We start from the raw sequence: 13,185 nt of genomic DNA, 5'->3' as shown, positions 1-13,185 counted from the left end.
GATGAAACAGTTTCTGATGTGTATTGGCTCTGGTTACTGCATGATCCACCGGTAAACGAAGCTTTAAAAGGGTGAGTCTGTCATACACCAGGATGGAGTTGACACCATCCACTAGAATGCTAAAAAACAGGAAAAACAAGAGAAGTAGAGAGAGCAGACGGCAAGCCGAGCACCTTGGCGCCATCTTGGAAACCAGACATAACTTTCTCTTATGTTCAGTTATGCACTCTCAATGCGGCGTGGCATGGAGGCAATCAGCCTGTGGCACTGCTGAGGTGTTCTGGAGGCCCAGGATGCTTCGATAGCGGCCTTAAGCTCATCCAGAGTGTTGGGTCTGGCGTCTCTCAACTTTCTCTTCACAATATCCCACAGGTTCTCTACGGGGTTCAGGTCATACCATGGTCAGTAAACCATTTAGCAGTGGTGTTGGCACTGTGAGCAGGTGCCAGGTCGTGCTGAAAAATTAAATCTTCATCTCCATAAAGCTTTTCAGCAGATGGAAGCATGAAGTGCTCCAACATCTCCTGATAGCTAGCTGCATGGACCCTGCCCTTGATAAAACACAGTGGACCAACACCAGCAGCTGGCATGGCGCCCCAGACCATCACTGACTGTGGGTACTTGACACTGGACTTCAGGCATGTTGGCATTTCCCTCTGCCCAGTCTTCCTCCAGACTCTGGCACCTTGATTTCTGAATGACGTGCAGAATTAGCTTTCATCTGAAAAAAGTACTTTGGACCACTGAGCAACAGTCCAGTGCTGCTTCTCTGTAGCCCAGGTCAGGCGCTTCTGCCGCTGTTTCTGGTTCAAAAGTGGCTTGACCTGGGGAATGCGGCACCTGTAGCCCATTTCCTGCACACGCCTGTACACGGTGGCTCTGGATGTTTCTACTCCAGACTCAGTCCACTGCTTCCGCAGGTCCCCCAAGGTCTGGAATCGGTCCTTCTCCACAATCTTCCTCAGGGTCCGGTCACCTCTTCTGGCTGTGCAGCGTTTTCTGCCACACTTTTTCCTTCCCACAGACTTCCCACTGAGGTGCCTTGATACAGCACTCTGGGAACAGCCTATTCATTCAGAAATGTCTTTCTGTGTCTTACCCTCTTGCTTGAGGGTGTCAATGATGGCCTTCTGGACAGCAGTCAGGTCGACAGTCTTACCCATGGTTGCGGTTTTGAGTAATTAAGGCTGGGAGAGTTTAAAAGTCTCAGGAATCTTTTGCAGGTGTTTAGAGTTAATTAGTTGATTCAGATCAGTGTTTCCCTTACATAGGCGTAGCCGTGGCGGGCCGCCACGGCTGAAATCCCAGCGCCACGCCTACAAGATCCCAAGTTTTATTGATTTTTTTTGCGCCGTTTCCCGAAGAAGCAGCGGGAACTACTCTGTTGTTTCTTGTGATCACAGCCAGCAGGCAGCCTGGAGGAGGAGGCAGGGCAGGGTGGTTACAGCTAGGGATGAGCCGGATACTCGTTTCAGACGAGTATCCGGTACGGATAAAGCATTTTTTACGAATACGAGCATGAAACGAGTAAAACTGGTAAATATCTGTAATCGTGCTGAAGGAAAATCCTCATCGGGTAACTGACTGTCTTCACGCTCTGTGATTGGCCAGTCACATAGAGCGCCCGCCCCTCCCTACACACAAAACTGTAGCCGGGAGCTCAGTCCGTCTGGCCCATCCACGCACACACGCACGCACGCACGCACACACACACACACACACACACACACACGCACACACACACACACACACACACAATAACGGATCTCTCTGTGCTTGCTTCACTGTTGCTCACGTTTCTTCAGAACTCCCTAGGTTTTCTTCAGCTCGCCTCTTTTTCGGTTGAATATATAAAGTTACTTTTTTCGTAACGTACGTGGTGCATTTGACAAGACAGAGCTGAAAACGGCTCGTGCAGGCGTCGGTCACTGCCTCCGCTCTGGTCGTTTTTTTTTTATTATTTTAACTCTCTCTCTCCCTCTCTCTATCTCTCACACACACACCTTAATCAACATTGTTTTGTTTAACTGTGTGTGGGGAAAAATGCCAACAACGTTAGGAAAAATCAGTTTAATCAAATGAAAATAAAATGGTTCTAGTATTTCATATTTCCTAGTTCCTACTGCATGAGTTCAGATGCATTAATTCATGCACTTAAATATTAATGTTCTGATCTTACTGAACAACTTGTTCTGTAATAGTTTCTTTACTATTGTGATCAAAACTATTTAATCTCAGTTCTGAGGCTGCTCTGTAAATAGTTTTCTAATAAACACACATAGCAACTTCTGATCGATCCATATCAATTTCAGACTTAAAATAATGTATTGATGTAAACCACGCCCACTAATTTCCTAATAATAAATAAGAGGTGCATTCATCTGTGTACGTATTCACCTTTAATACCAGTTATTAAAATGCAGCAGTTGCTGGATTGGTGCAGTTCAGAGTGGAGTGCATCAAATAAAACAATATTAACATAAAGATGAGACGTGTCATAATTTCACCACCACCACCACAACAGCTGGAAAAATTCCTAGGGGAAACACTGCAGATGATTAGGTTAATAGCTCGTTTAGAGAACCTTTTCATGATATGCTAATTTATTTAGATAGGAATGTTGGGTTTTCATGAGCTGTACGCCAAAATCATCAATATTAGAAACAATAAAAGGCTTGAACTACTTCAGTTGTGTGTAATGAATCTAATATATATGAAAGTCTCATGTTTATCAGTACATTACAGTCAATAATGAACTTTGTCACAATATGCTAATTTTTTGAGAAGGACCTGTAAGAACTGTGGTCTTTGGGCAGTCCGATGTTGGTTTTATGCAGTTTCACATTCTTTACAAAACAAAGATAATATGGTGTTACTACAGTGATAAAGAAAACATTTAGGTGGTAACAAACAAGAATTAATTAACAAAACTGCTGATGTCTTTCCAAAACTAAGTGTGAAAGCCGAGTGGGTTTGCCAGATTGTGACATCATCAGCAGGTGCAGGACCCCGAGCCGATCTGGTAGCGACACAGGGTCAAGCACGTTTTCTGATGGAAATCCTGTATATTTATAATTAATGTAAAATAATTTAAATTCCATCTAGGGGTGGCCCAAATCCTATCATCCACAGTATTACCAGTAATTATTTCTTCTCCAGAGAATAAAAATCTATCATGTGAAGCTAAATTCGTGATGCAACTGTGGTGTGACTAGTTATTAGGGCAAACATGGCTGAAACCTGACGGTATTGACTCATATCAGCGATCATTTTGTAATGACTCAGACTCTCTTGTGGCTGTTTTATGGGTATTATTTTCAGACTACTGTCACCATAACCCACGCCTTACAAACTCTTAACTTTTCCCACAGACTCGCTCATAACAGAGCATTTACGAGCCTAACAAAGTGGCAAAAACAGGAACCGGAACAACCACTCCCACCCGCTGAACTCACCTTCAAAATAAAACGTTAACCCTAGTGCAGGGGTGCCCAACCCTGGTCCTGGAGGGCCGGTATCCAGCAGGTTTTGTGGTTTTTCTGGTCCAACAGACTTGATTCAGTGGCTGAAACACCTGTGCAGCAGCTCATCAGGCTCTGCAGAAGCCTGTTAATTAGCTGCTGATTGAAATCAGGTGTGTTGAAACAGAATTCAAACTAAAACATGCAGGATACCGGCCCTCCAGGACCAGGATTGGGCACCCCTGCCCTAGTGTTAACTGTTCTAATCGTTACAACAGGTTTGAGGTCATTTGGCCACTCTGGCTCAGCGTAGATGCGTCCTGATTACACGGGGGAGAGGTTTGCTCACCTCTCCGCACTTGCAGGATAAACAGAGCTCCGTTGACCGCCACGGTGGAAAGGCTCGCTGAAACGCGAACAGACATCCCCAAATACTTAAAACCCAGGATGCCAAATGCTAAGTTTAGGGCAAAACATTGACCCAGAGGTTTTCTGACTGAGCAAACTTGTGAGAATACATGTAATGACCGCTTTGAGACGGAGCAACCTAGTCGCTAGCATAGCGGCTAGCCGAGTTACATGATATAAATTTGTTTAAAATGATAGAGATATTTTAAAAAATATTGCCATATTGCATGATGTATAAGTGAAAATAAGTAACTGCACCTGTATGATGTTGTCACCAGCTTCAATTACAATGGTCTCCATCTGCTCTGGGGATGGGGAGGCAGCCTGAGCAGGAGCAGGTGGCAGAGGCTCAGAAGGCAGGACCACCTTCTTCTTCCTCCCTCGTCGAGCCTTTCCAGGTGTGGAGGGGGCAGTGGCAGTCTCTGTGACCACTGGAGTCCCGCCCACCTCTCCGGTCGCCACATTGAGGGGAAGTGCGAGTCCACTAGGGAACTGAACCACATTTGCAGCTGTGTTATTTGGCTTCTGTACCTTAGGGGAAGGTTTGATGGCAACAGTTTTCTGCGGAGTGACCGGCGCAGTGGCTGCAGAGGGGGCTGGAACGGTCACCGGAGAGGTGATGATGGCCTGGTTGGTGCCTGGTATGAGCTGGATCTGGCCTCCTTGTGGCATCACCTGGATCTGTGGAACCACCTGGTACTGAATGTTGGCAGAGCCAGAGGTGTTGCTGCGGGCAGGACCCTGCTGGATGGTAAGGACTATGGGGCTGCCAGGGGATGTGGATCCCAAACCGGCAGGAAGCTGGATCACATTGCCCTTTGCCGAGAGAAACCCCAGGTTCTTGGGTGGGGCTGGTGCTATCGGAGCTGGCTTTATGGGAAGAAGCCTGCGAGGTTGTGGCTGCGCTGGAGGAGAACTGACAGGAGCCTGAGCAGCAGGAGGGCCAATCTTACTGCAGGTGGCAGCCAGGAGGGCTAGAGGGGAAGGCTGGGTGTCCTGCTGACAGAAACACAAGTAGCACTACATTACAATCAGTAGAAGGGGTTAAAATGATCTCCCTTTATAATGGATATTCCCCTTTATAAACAATGTTTTTATTTACAAGCGAACACGATCCAGGTGACTGTTCCTATGGAAATAACTTCAGAAAAAGGTTTCCAATGAGTCATTAATCAGCTACTGATTATTACACACCTGTCCTTCCACCAAAGGCAGAGAGGAAGGGTGGAGCTTTTGTTAAAGAGCAAGTCACCCCCTACCAGAGTATTACTCCACTCCCACTTCCTGTTTGAAAAATGCAACAAATATTGTTGCCTGGAAGACCGAGGGCGGAGCCGCTAACAAACACACACACACAGGCTGACAGCGGCATTGTGACATCATAATGTACCAGCTACCAATAGCGATGGCAGATTTAAATTCAAATGCAGTGCAGAGGTTTTACCTGAAGAGGGAGCAACACTGGCAGTTTTAGGCAGAATATTTTAATTTGAACTAAGATGCACTGAAGAGCTAGCCTAGCGAACTAGACCAAAATCTTGCTTTAGTTTGGTCTAAAAACGCTCCAGTGGAACCTCTGCAGCCCCTAGCAGCATTCTGGCTGGCCAATCACAGCTCTCTAGAGGGGTTTGAAACACATAGAGAGCTGTGATTGGTCCATAATGGTGGGTCAATCATAGCGCTCCATCTGCTTTGTGAACCAATCACAGCGCTTTATCCACTTTGTGGGCCAATCAGGGCCTTCTATTTGTCTGGTGGGTGGGGTGATGCAACACAGTGGAACAAGATGGCGACAGCTCGTTTGAAATGGCTTTTACATCAATTTTGGACTATTAGGATTTGGGTTTTATTAGATTCAGGAGCAGAAAGATGTATTTAAGGTTGTATTTTTTTTCTTAGAAAAAAGGATGCTTTTTCACCTTCTTCAACAGCGGACCGCCTCGTTTACCGACATTTGTTGCGGTGAGTATGTCATGTTGTTCATTGTCCAGCAGCATGTGGAAATGGTTTGAAAGACAACGGTAGAACCCGCCCCACGACAGAGAACCTTCATTTGCCAGACTAAACAATATATCTATTTATTCTGGCTTGCCAGGTTAGGGGCGACGGTGGCACAGGAGTAAAGTGCTCGCCCCGTAATCGGAAGGTCGCAGGTTCAAGCCCCGCTCAGTCTGTCGCTGTCGATGTGTCCTTGGGCAAGACACTTAACCCACGTTGCCTGCTGGTGGTGGTCGGAGGGACTGGTGACTGGTGGCTCGGCAGCCTCGCCTCTGTCAGTGTGCCCCAGGGCAGCTGTGGCTACATTGTAGCTCATCCCCACCAGTGTGTGAATGTGTGTGTAAATGGGTGAATGACTGATTGTGTTGTAAAGCGCCTTGGGGGGTTCCAGGACTCTAGAAGGCGCTGTATCAAATACAGGCCATTTACCATGTACCGTTTAAAGTACCAAATTATTGACTACACGTGTCTACAGCCCAATTAGACACTCATTTATATAGTTTATCAGCAAAAATAAGTTGATATGGGGGTGACTTGCTCTTTAAAGGTGTCTAGGAGAAAACACTGGGAACCACTGACAAGTCACATATATTTATTACAAGACCTAATCAATGGATTAGATGGAAGAATACTTGATCACTCAAACAGTGGAAAGATGCAGAAACACAAAACACACACGATTTCCCTCCCCTCCTCACAGGGCACATGTAGATCAACAGGATTTAACACAAATGACCATGTTTTGGGGGGGGGGGGGGGGGGGGGTGTTAAGAACAACCAGGGTGCAGAGAAGTAAACTTACTTGTGTGGTAGTAGTGGAAGGCTGGAGGTATTCACTTGGGTTGACAGCAACGGTGGTGGCCATACTGTCTTGTTCTAGAAAACACGAAGCAGAGTCAGACACAGCTGAGCTGAAATACCTGCTGCTTCCTGTGGTTGGGCTGCTGGTGTCAGAGTTTAAAAGCACGGGTTGTTTCTACCAAAAACCTCCAGCAGTTACACGAGTAAACTCTACGTCTGCAGCAGCAACCCACCTATTTTATTATTGAGTGTGCAGTTTTATAACATGGTTACGTACCTTCCATGTTTACTGAATTGCTCGGTAAATACTAGGATAAAACATCCCTTCATTTTTTCTTAATGGGGAAATATTCACTACTCAGTATGTGTTCAATACCTGTGCACTAGATTTACATAGTTTGCTGCATAGTGGTGGAACCCAAGTTCTTCATTTTTATTTGTGGTCTTTAGGGGTCGAAGGTTACAATAATAGCTTACTGCCAAATTTACACATGTACCTCTTAGGGCTGGGCAATAAATGGAAAATTTATCGTTATCGAAATCTCTGACTCTTATCGTGATAACTTTTCCCAGGTCAATAAATCTGATAATAAAAAAATGAAAAGACGTGTGTAGGTTGGCAACGGTCATGTCCCTTTAAGAAGCTGTACCACCTCGATTCACGCAAAAATGTGACTCAACACGATACATGTAACAGCCCCATCTAGTGGACAACTTTGTTTCTTCGCATACCTGTAGTTATCGTTCACTTATAGTTATCGAGGAGAAATCCTCAGTATGTCGTGATATTAATTTTAGGCCATATCACCCAGCCCTAGTACCTCTGTTATTATTTTTCTTCAAATGATTCTTTTAAATGTTGCTGCTGCTGTAACAAGTGCATTTCCCCACTGTGGGATCAATAAATCTATTCTATTCTACATTTTGGTGGAGCAGAAGCAAAGCAGGTTCAGAATCAAGTAGGCTTGGGCGGCATTAGCGTATACAGCTGGTGTCAATTCCAATACCACCATGGGAAAAAAACAGTAAGTAGAAGACAGATTAAAAAAAGATGAATAAAAAAGAAAAATGAGTCATTTAATGTATTAAATGGATACATGGTTGAATTTTCTGTTTTATGTAAATTAGGGATGGACAATATATCGGCATCAATATCGGTATCGGCCAATGTTAGTCATCTTTTAACATATCGGTATCGGCCCGATAAATAAAACCGGGCTGATATTAACAACCGATATCTTTTCCATCTCGTCTCCATTTGTTTATCTGTTTCAGAGGGTGAGGGGACGATGTGTAATAGTTTAGTCATGTCACAGTGATTGTAATCATCTCAGAACCATAAATGTGAGTGTTGTGTGTACATAGTAAAGTAAATTCAGCGTTCATCATTTTCATTCTATACAAAAACGGCTGATTTTAGAAGCATTCGGTGTCGACAAATATCGGTTATCGGCCATAACAGTGATCTTGATATCGGACATCGGTATCGGCCCAAACATTTTACATCGGTGCATCATTAACGTAAATAATTTTAAATGTTTTGTCTAAATTTTAGAGACTTTCCAACAAGTTTATGAACATCGTGTATGAACATCGTGTCATCATGTGACAGCGGGGAGACGCGCAGAGAGGGACGGGGAGAAAATGGTAGCTCTGAACACAACTTCAGCAGTTCGAGAGTATTTTGGGTTTGAAGCAAACTTAAAAGGCGAACGGTAAACACTGATGAGGTAATCTGTGCAAAAAAAGTTGATTAAGAAAGATCCAGGCCCCGTCAGAGCAGCAGAGGAGCGAGCTGGAGTGGAAATAGCAGTTTCTATTTGGAGCATGTTATTAAGAGACTACACACTTTTCTATGAGAAAACAGGATGCCAGTCTTCCCCTGATGTCGTGACTAGCCCCAAAGTACCCATGTGTCTGTGCCACAAGCTCATCAAAGCGGGATTTCAGCAGTCGTCTTAGTTGAAGCCGGGGAAGGTAAGCATGCTGGTTTTTCAGACAAAAAAATCAGTTCATAAGCTGCATTTATCCCACGATAATACCGAAATCAGTGATAATTTTGGTCATAATACCCGTGAGGTTAAATTCTCACACCGTGACAACCCTATTAGACACAAAATATTTTGCAGAAAATAATCAAAAAAGCTAAAATATAAAAACATTAAATCTGATTCAGCTGGCTAAATAAATTACTGCTGACACCGAGATTAAAACCCACGTCAGCACATGGCTAACCTGAGATGCTAGGGAGATGTCTTAACTTCTGCACTACCTCAGCCAATACAGAAACTGACTCGCCTAACCCCAAAATTCCACTATCTCCGCTCCGCCCCCGCCCGCTTCCGAACTCAAATTTTACTGGTACCCGCTCTACAACGGCTCCGCTCCGGTGCGGAGACCTGAGGTGCGCAAACAGGCATGCGCGGGATTTTCGAGATCTTGCGATACAGTCCGAGCAATAAACGCGAAAGTTAGATCCAAACACCCGTTGTGTGGGAGAAGCATCGAAATGAGCTGTTTAATCTGCCCATCATTTGTGTTGAGAGATCAGCAGTGTTTGGATCAACAAAGGGCGACTACTTTGATAGTAGAAACTGTATTTATGGCTTATTTTGTGCATTTAAAGTTCAGCCGCCATTGATAGTTGTTATAAGTTGTTAAATCTGTGCATATGAAACAAAAAACGCTTTTTGTTTATCGATTTATTGTGAAATAACGGAAGTTGTGTTTGCTCCTTTTCCTGTTGGGGCGGTTGTGATTTCTGTCCATTTACTGCGGAGGTGCTCCGGCAAATATAGAATCGATCGTATTTTTGCCGGATGGCGGAACGGCGCACTGTGCCGCACGGCCGCAGTAGTGGAACAGCTCTGATTGACTACAACGGGACCGTTTTTGCTGCAGAGTTCGTGCCGGAGCGGAGCGGAGTGGAATTTTGGGGTAAGTCGCTGTTGTAAGCACACTTTGTCAGAGATGGGTGGAGTTTCACTGAAACTAAAAGATAGTTTTAGATTTTGTTGTTTTTGATTTTATGAACCATTCGTTGTTTTTGATCTTTGTGAAGCACGTTGTGATGTTTCTTTCCATGGCAAGTGCTATATAAATAAACTCAAACTAAAGGACCTGCACTTGCATAGGACCCTATTAAGTCAGAGGACTCTTAAGTGCTTTACACTACCGTGAGTCAGTTGATGGTTGTGATGAGCTGTAGTAATGCTAAGGCCTTAGGCAAACAAAACATCACAAGAGCAGCTGCTGTGTTATTACTCAGAAAATGAACAAGTTTGACCTTGTTGTGATTCCTGTGTAACGGACCAAGCTACAGATAAAAACCATACACATTAACAAGTAAATATGTTTTTCTCAAATAAATTCACCTTTTCAGTTGACATGCATGTTGTTTTCTGGTCATGTGTGTGTGAAGATGTGTCTCTCCATTTAATTTTTCTTAGCATGTTCTGTATGCTCTCACATTTGATACAAACCACTTAATCTTTGATGGATAGCTGCTCAACTATTAGAAAAATAAAGAATGCTGTGAAACTGTCCACTGTTGTTGGACCAAATGGCCAAAACAGCATGTACTGTAGTTCAAAACGCCATACATTATATAAATACAGAAATTTAGATTGAAAACTGGGCATAAAACTTCACTCCTGATTCACAGAAGAAACTTAGTCTCTAATCACTGCAGTTTAGAATAATTTGAGCAAACGGACCTTGCATCTTCTCTAGGTCTGAACTCCTGCCTGTGATGCAGTTTGGAAATCCTAACGATGGAGCAACCACTGTGCATCATATCAACACTTCAGCATTTTTCAGTCAATAAAAGCGATGCTAAGATTTTAGGTCATCGACTCAGTTAAACACGGAGACTGAGGAAAAACACAAAGTGGCCACAATATAGTGGCGCCTTCAAACCCATATTATTGGGCTAGTTTGATTTGGACAGCATCTACCGTTAGCAACCAAGCTGGTGAGCTAACTACACCAACCCGGTTAATAATCAAATAGCTATCTTAGGCCGACGCGGTAATTGTGAGTTTGTTTGTAACACACAAACATGAATGGAGACCAAGTTTACACTAATGATGGAAACATCAGTGATTTTATTGATACGCGTGGGTTTTAGGATGGAAGGAGCAGAAGCTAACGTAGCTTCGTCTAGCATCCTTGCTAGCTGCGCAGCTAGCAAGGAAAACTCTTTGATAACGTTACAGAAAAAGGCAGTCCTTTTCCGGAAGGGCATGGATTATTTTGGAGCACACAGCCAACTTAGTTCCACAAAAACACAATAATACGTGCCACACATTATTTTATGCTTTTCTCTTAAGCACAAATATATCATTTTACGAAGTAGAAAGTAATATAAACATCAACGTTTTAATTCCTACCCACCGCTCATGACGACATTCGCTCTCCGCGAGCCTTGAAGAGCGAGCCCGGGGGGGGATCCGCCCGCGCTGCTGCACCAATCCACAGACAATGATGAGATGATTGACAGCTGCGCTGACTAATCGGCTTGAGGTTCTTTAGTGATTGACAAATGAGGTGAGCCAATTATAAAGTAAAATTTATACAGAGAGGTTGATGATAGGAGGCTGTTTTGGGGACAGCGGGGCGGGTTCTTAAAAGAAACCCGAAGCAAGTCCTCAAACAGTTTCACTGATGGTTGACCACCAATGTGGGCTTTTGGGCAGTTCAGCTGAAAGCAGAATGATAGCGGCGTCCATCAGTGACCTGTTTAAACTGTCCCACAGAGACTGACCCACACAGCTCCTCCTAGCTCAGCCCGTTATTGGGGGCAAAGAAAACGGATTACAAGCCCATCATGGTGATCAGTGGAAACATGTTTGGGAGTTGCTGCTCATTGATTTTTACATGTATGTAAATAAATTATGTCTACTTTTTTATAAACTTGGGCAACCATTAAAAAATGTTTACTGAAATAATGTCCACGGTTTATGTGGATCTTTAATGAACAGCAACTGTGGACATATTTAATATTAATGACCTTTCTACTGAAGGGGCAGTGGCGTGTCCAGAGCTTTTAAAAAGGGGTGGCCCAGGTGAGGCACGACATTGTGCATGGGTGGCACCAATGGTTATGCTACCTCCGTTAGCTTAGCTCCCACCTCCGCGTTAGCTTTGGGTTAGCTTCAGGTTAGCTTGACCGGGTGTCGTCATTTGATCCCAGCCTTACAGCCCCACCCTCAGCTCCACCTCTCTTCCCTTTTGTGGAATTGTCTGGGCTTGACGGAACCTGACACGGTCAAAATGGTGGTGGTGGGAACCTCCCATTTTGGCACAAAAACGTGTTATTGGAGGTTATGGAAACCCATTGTCCAATATTTATATGCCGATGGTTCTATTTCATATTGGCTCCGCCCATCAAGGCAGCCATTGGATGAGCCGCTCTTGGATTAGCCAATCGCTTAAAAGATTTGAATATACTCCCGCGGCCCTATTCCCATTCCTACTATCATGAGCTAAGGAATTAAAATAGCACAACTCACTACTAAGCAAAAACAAGATGACAGTCATCAATCTAAAAAGGAGAGTCTGCCAGCAGTCAGGGAGACAACGTGAAAGGACAACCGATTGAAAGACAGACAACAAATTTGGGTATTTTTTATTTTTTGCTGCTGATCTTTTGCTTTGAATAAGATACTAATCTGATATTTTGGACTTGAGAAAGTCCTTGTTTATTGCTACCTAGTTAACTTGTGGATCCTTGCAGAACACAGTTCCCCGTTCTCCAAACCCTTCAGGTCGTATGAAAAAGGAAACTAGTCTTATTTAAGTATAAGTTCTAACCTTTTTTATTAGAAATTAACTGCAGCCCTTAATGGCAACTTTTGTTGAATTTCCTCTTTAGTTAAAAAAACAGGTTTTCTTTAAAAGTTAAATTGAACTCTGCCCAGTCGAGGCTGTTTTTGAAGGAAAACTATTGATTTAGAATCCACTTTTTCTTTTCCTAGTTCTGATTAGAGAGAGAGAGAGAGAGAGAGAGAGAGAGAGAGAGAGAGAGAGAGCACCTGATAGTACGGAGGCTTTTCCCTGATGTCCTTGGTTGATAAATTATAAGTTTGGACTTTTGGTAATTTTCATTCCTTTAGTTATGCTTGTTATTTTGATTAAGAGATCTTGGTTACCTTTTATTTATTTATTTCAACACAAATAAAACACTTTAATTAAAACATCAACTTCCTGTACCATTTCTTATGTCAACCTCCCTCACAAGTACCATCATCAAGGGGTTGCAACAAAAATTATATATATATATAAATATTTTTATCATGTTTTAAGAAAAATATTTTGTCTTCATAGTAAGTGCAGCCAGTGCCATTATCTAATTTCATATGAAAACATCAAAATCATATGAAGTTTTTAAGCTTATTTTGTCACAATATCTAGGTAATCTCATGTTTACCGAGGCATTTCTAACTTAGTTTTATTCATTTTATTATATTTCATCATAAGTTGCTGTACTCACGTCGTAAATGTTCCAAGTTTTAGA

At 43.3% G+C, this 13,185-nt stretch overlaps 1 protein-coding gene across 2 annotated transcripts in view; it reads right to left on the bottom strand.

Annotated features, from left to right (window-relative positions):
* The window catches only part of sp2 (sp2 transcription factor), a 28,719-nt gene extending 17,565 nt beyond the window's left edge, over positions 1-11,154 (bottom strand). The window contains exons 1-3 of one of the 2 annotated variants that reach the window (XM_015954506.3): positions 11,064-11,154; positions 6,670-6,743; positions 4,128-4,868 (exon numbers count right to left, since the gene is read on the bottom strand). In XM_015954506.3, the coding sequence (XP_015809992.1) occupies positions 4,128-4,868; positions 6,670-6,743; positions 11,064-11,070 (822 nt within the window). In that variant the 5' untranslated portion in view covers positions 11,071-11,154. The remainder of the gene's footprint in view (positions 1-4,127; positions 4,869-6,669; positions 6,744-11,063) is intronic. The other variant, XM_015954507.3, reaches the window with a different exon arrangement.
* Between the last annotated feature and the right edge of the window lie 2,031 nt (positions 11,155-13,185).

Source organism: Nothobranchius furzeri, chromosome 7 (genome assembly GCF_043380555.1).
Source record: "Nothobranchius furzeri strain GRZ-AD chromosome 7, NfurGRZ-RIMD1, whole genome shotgun sequence".
Classification (NCBI taxonomy): domain Eukaryota; kingdom Metazoa; phylum Chordata; class Actinopteri; order Cyprinodontiformes; family Nothobranchiidae; genus Nothobranchius; species Nothobranchius furzeri.
The sequence above is the reverse complement of the archived record's forward strand: the minus strand, read 5'-3'. Positions and strand labels throughout refer to the sequence as shown.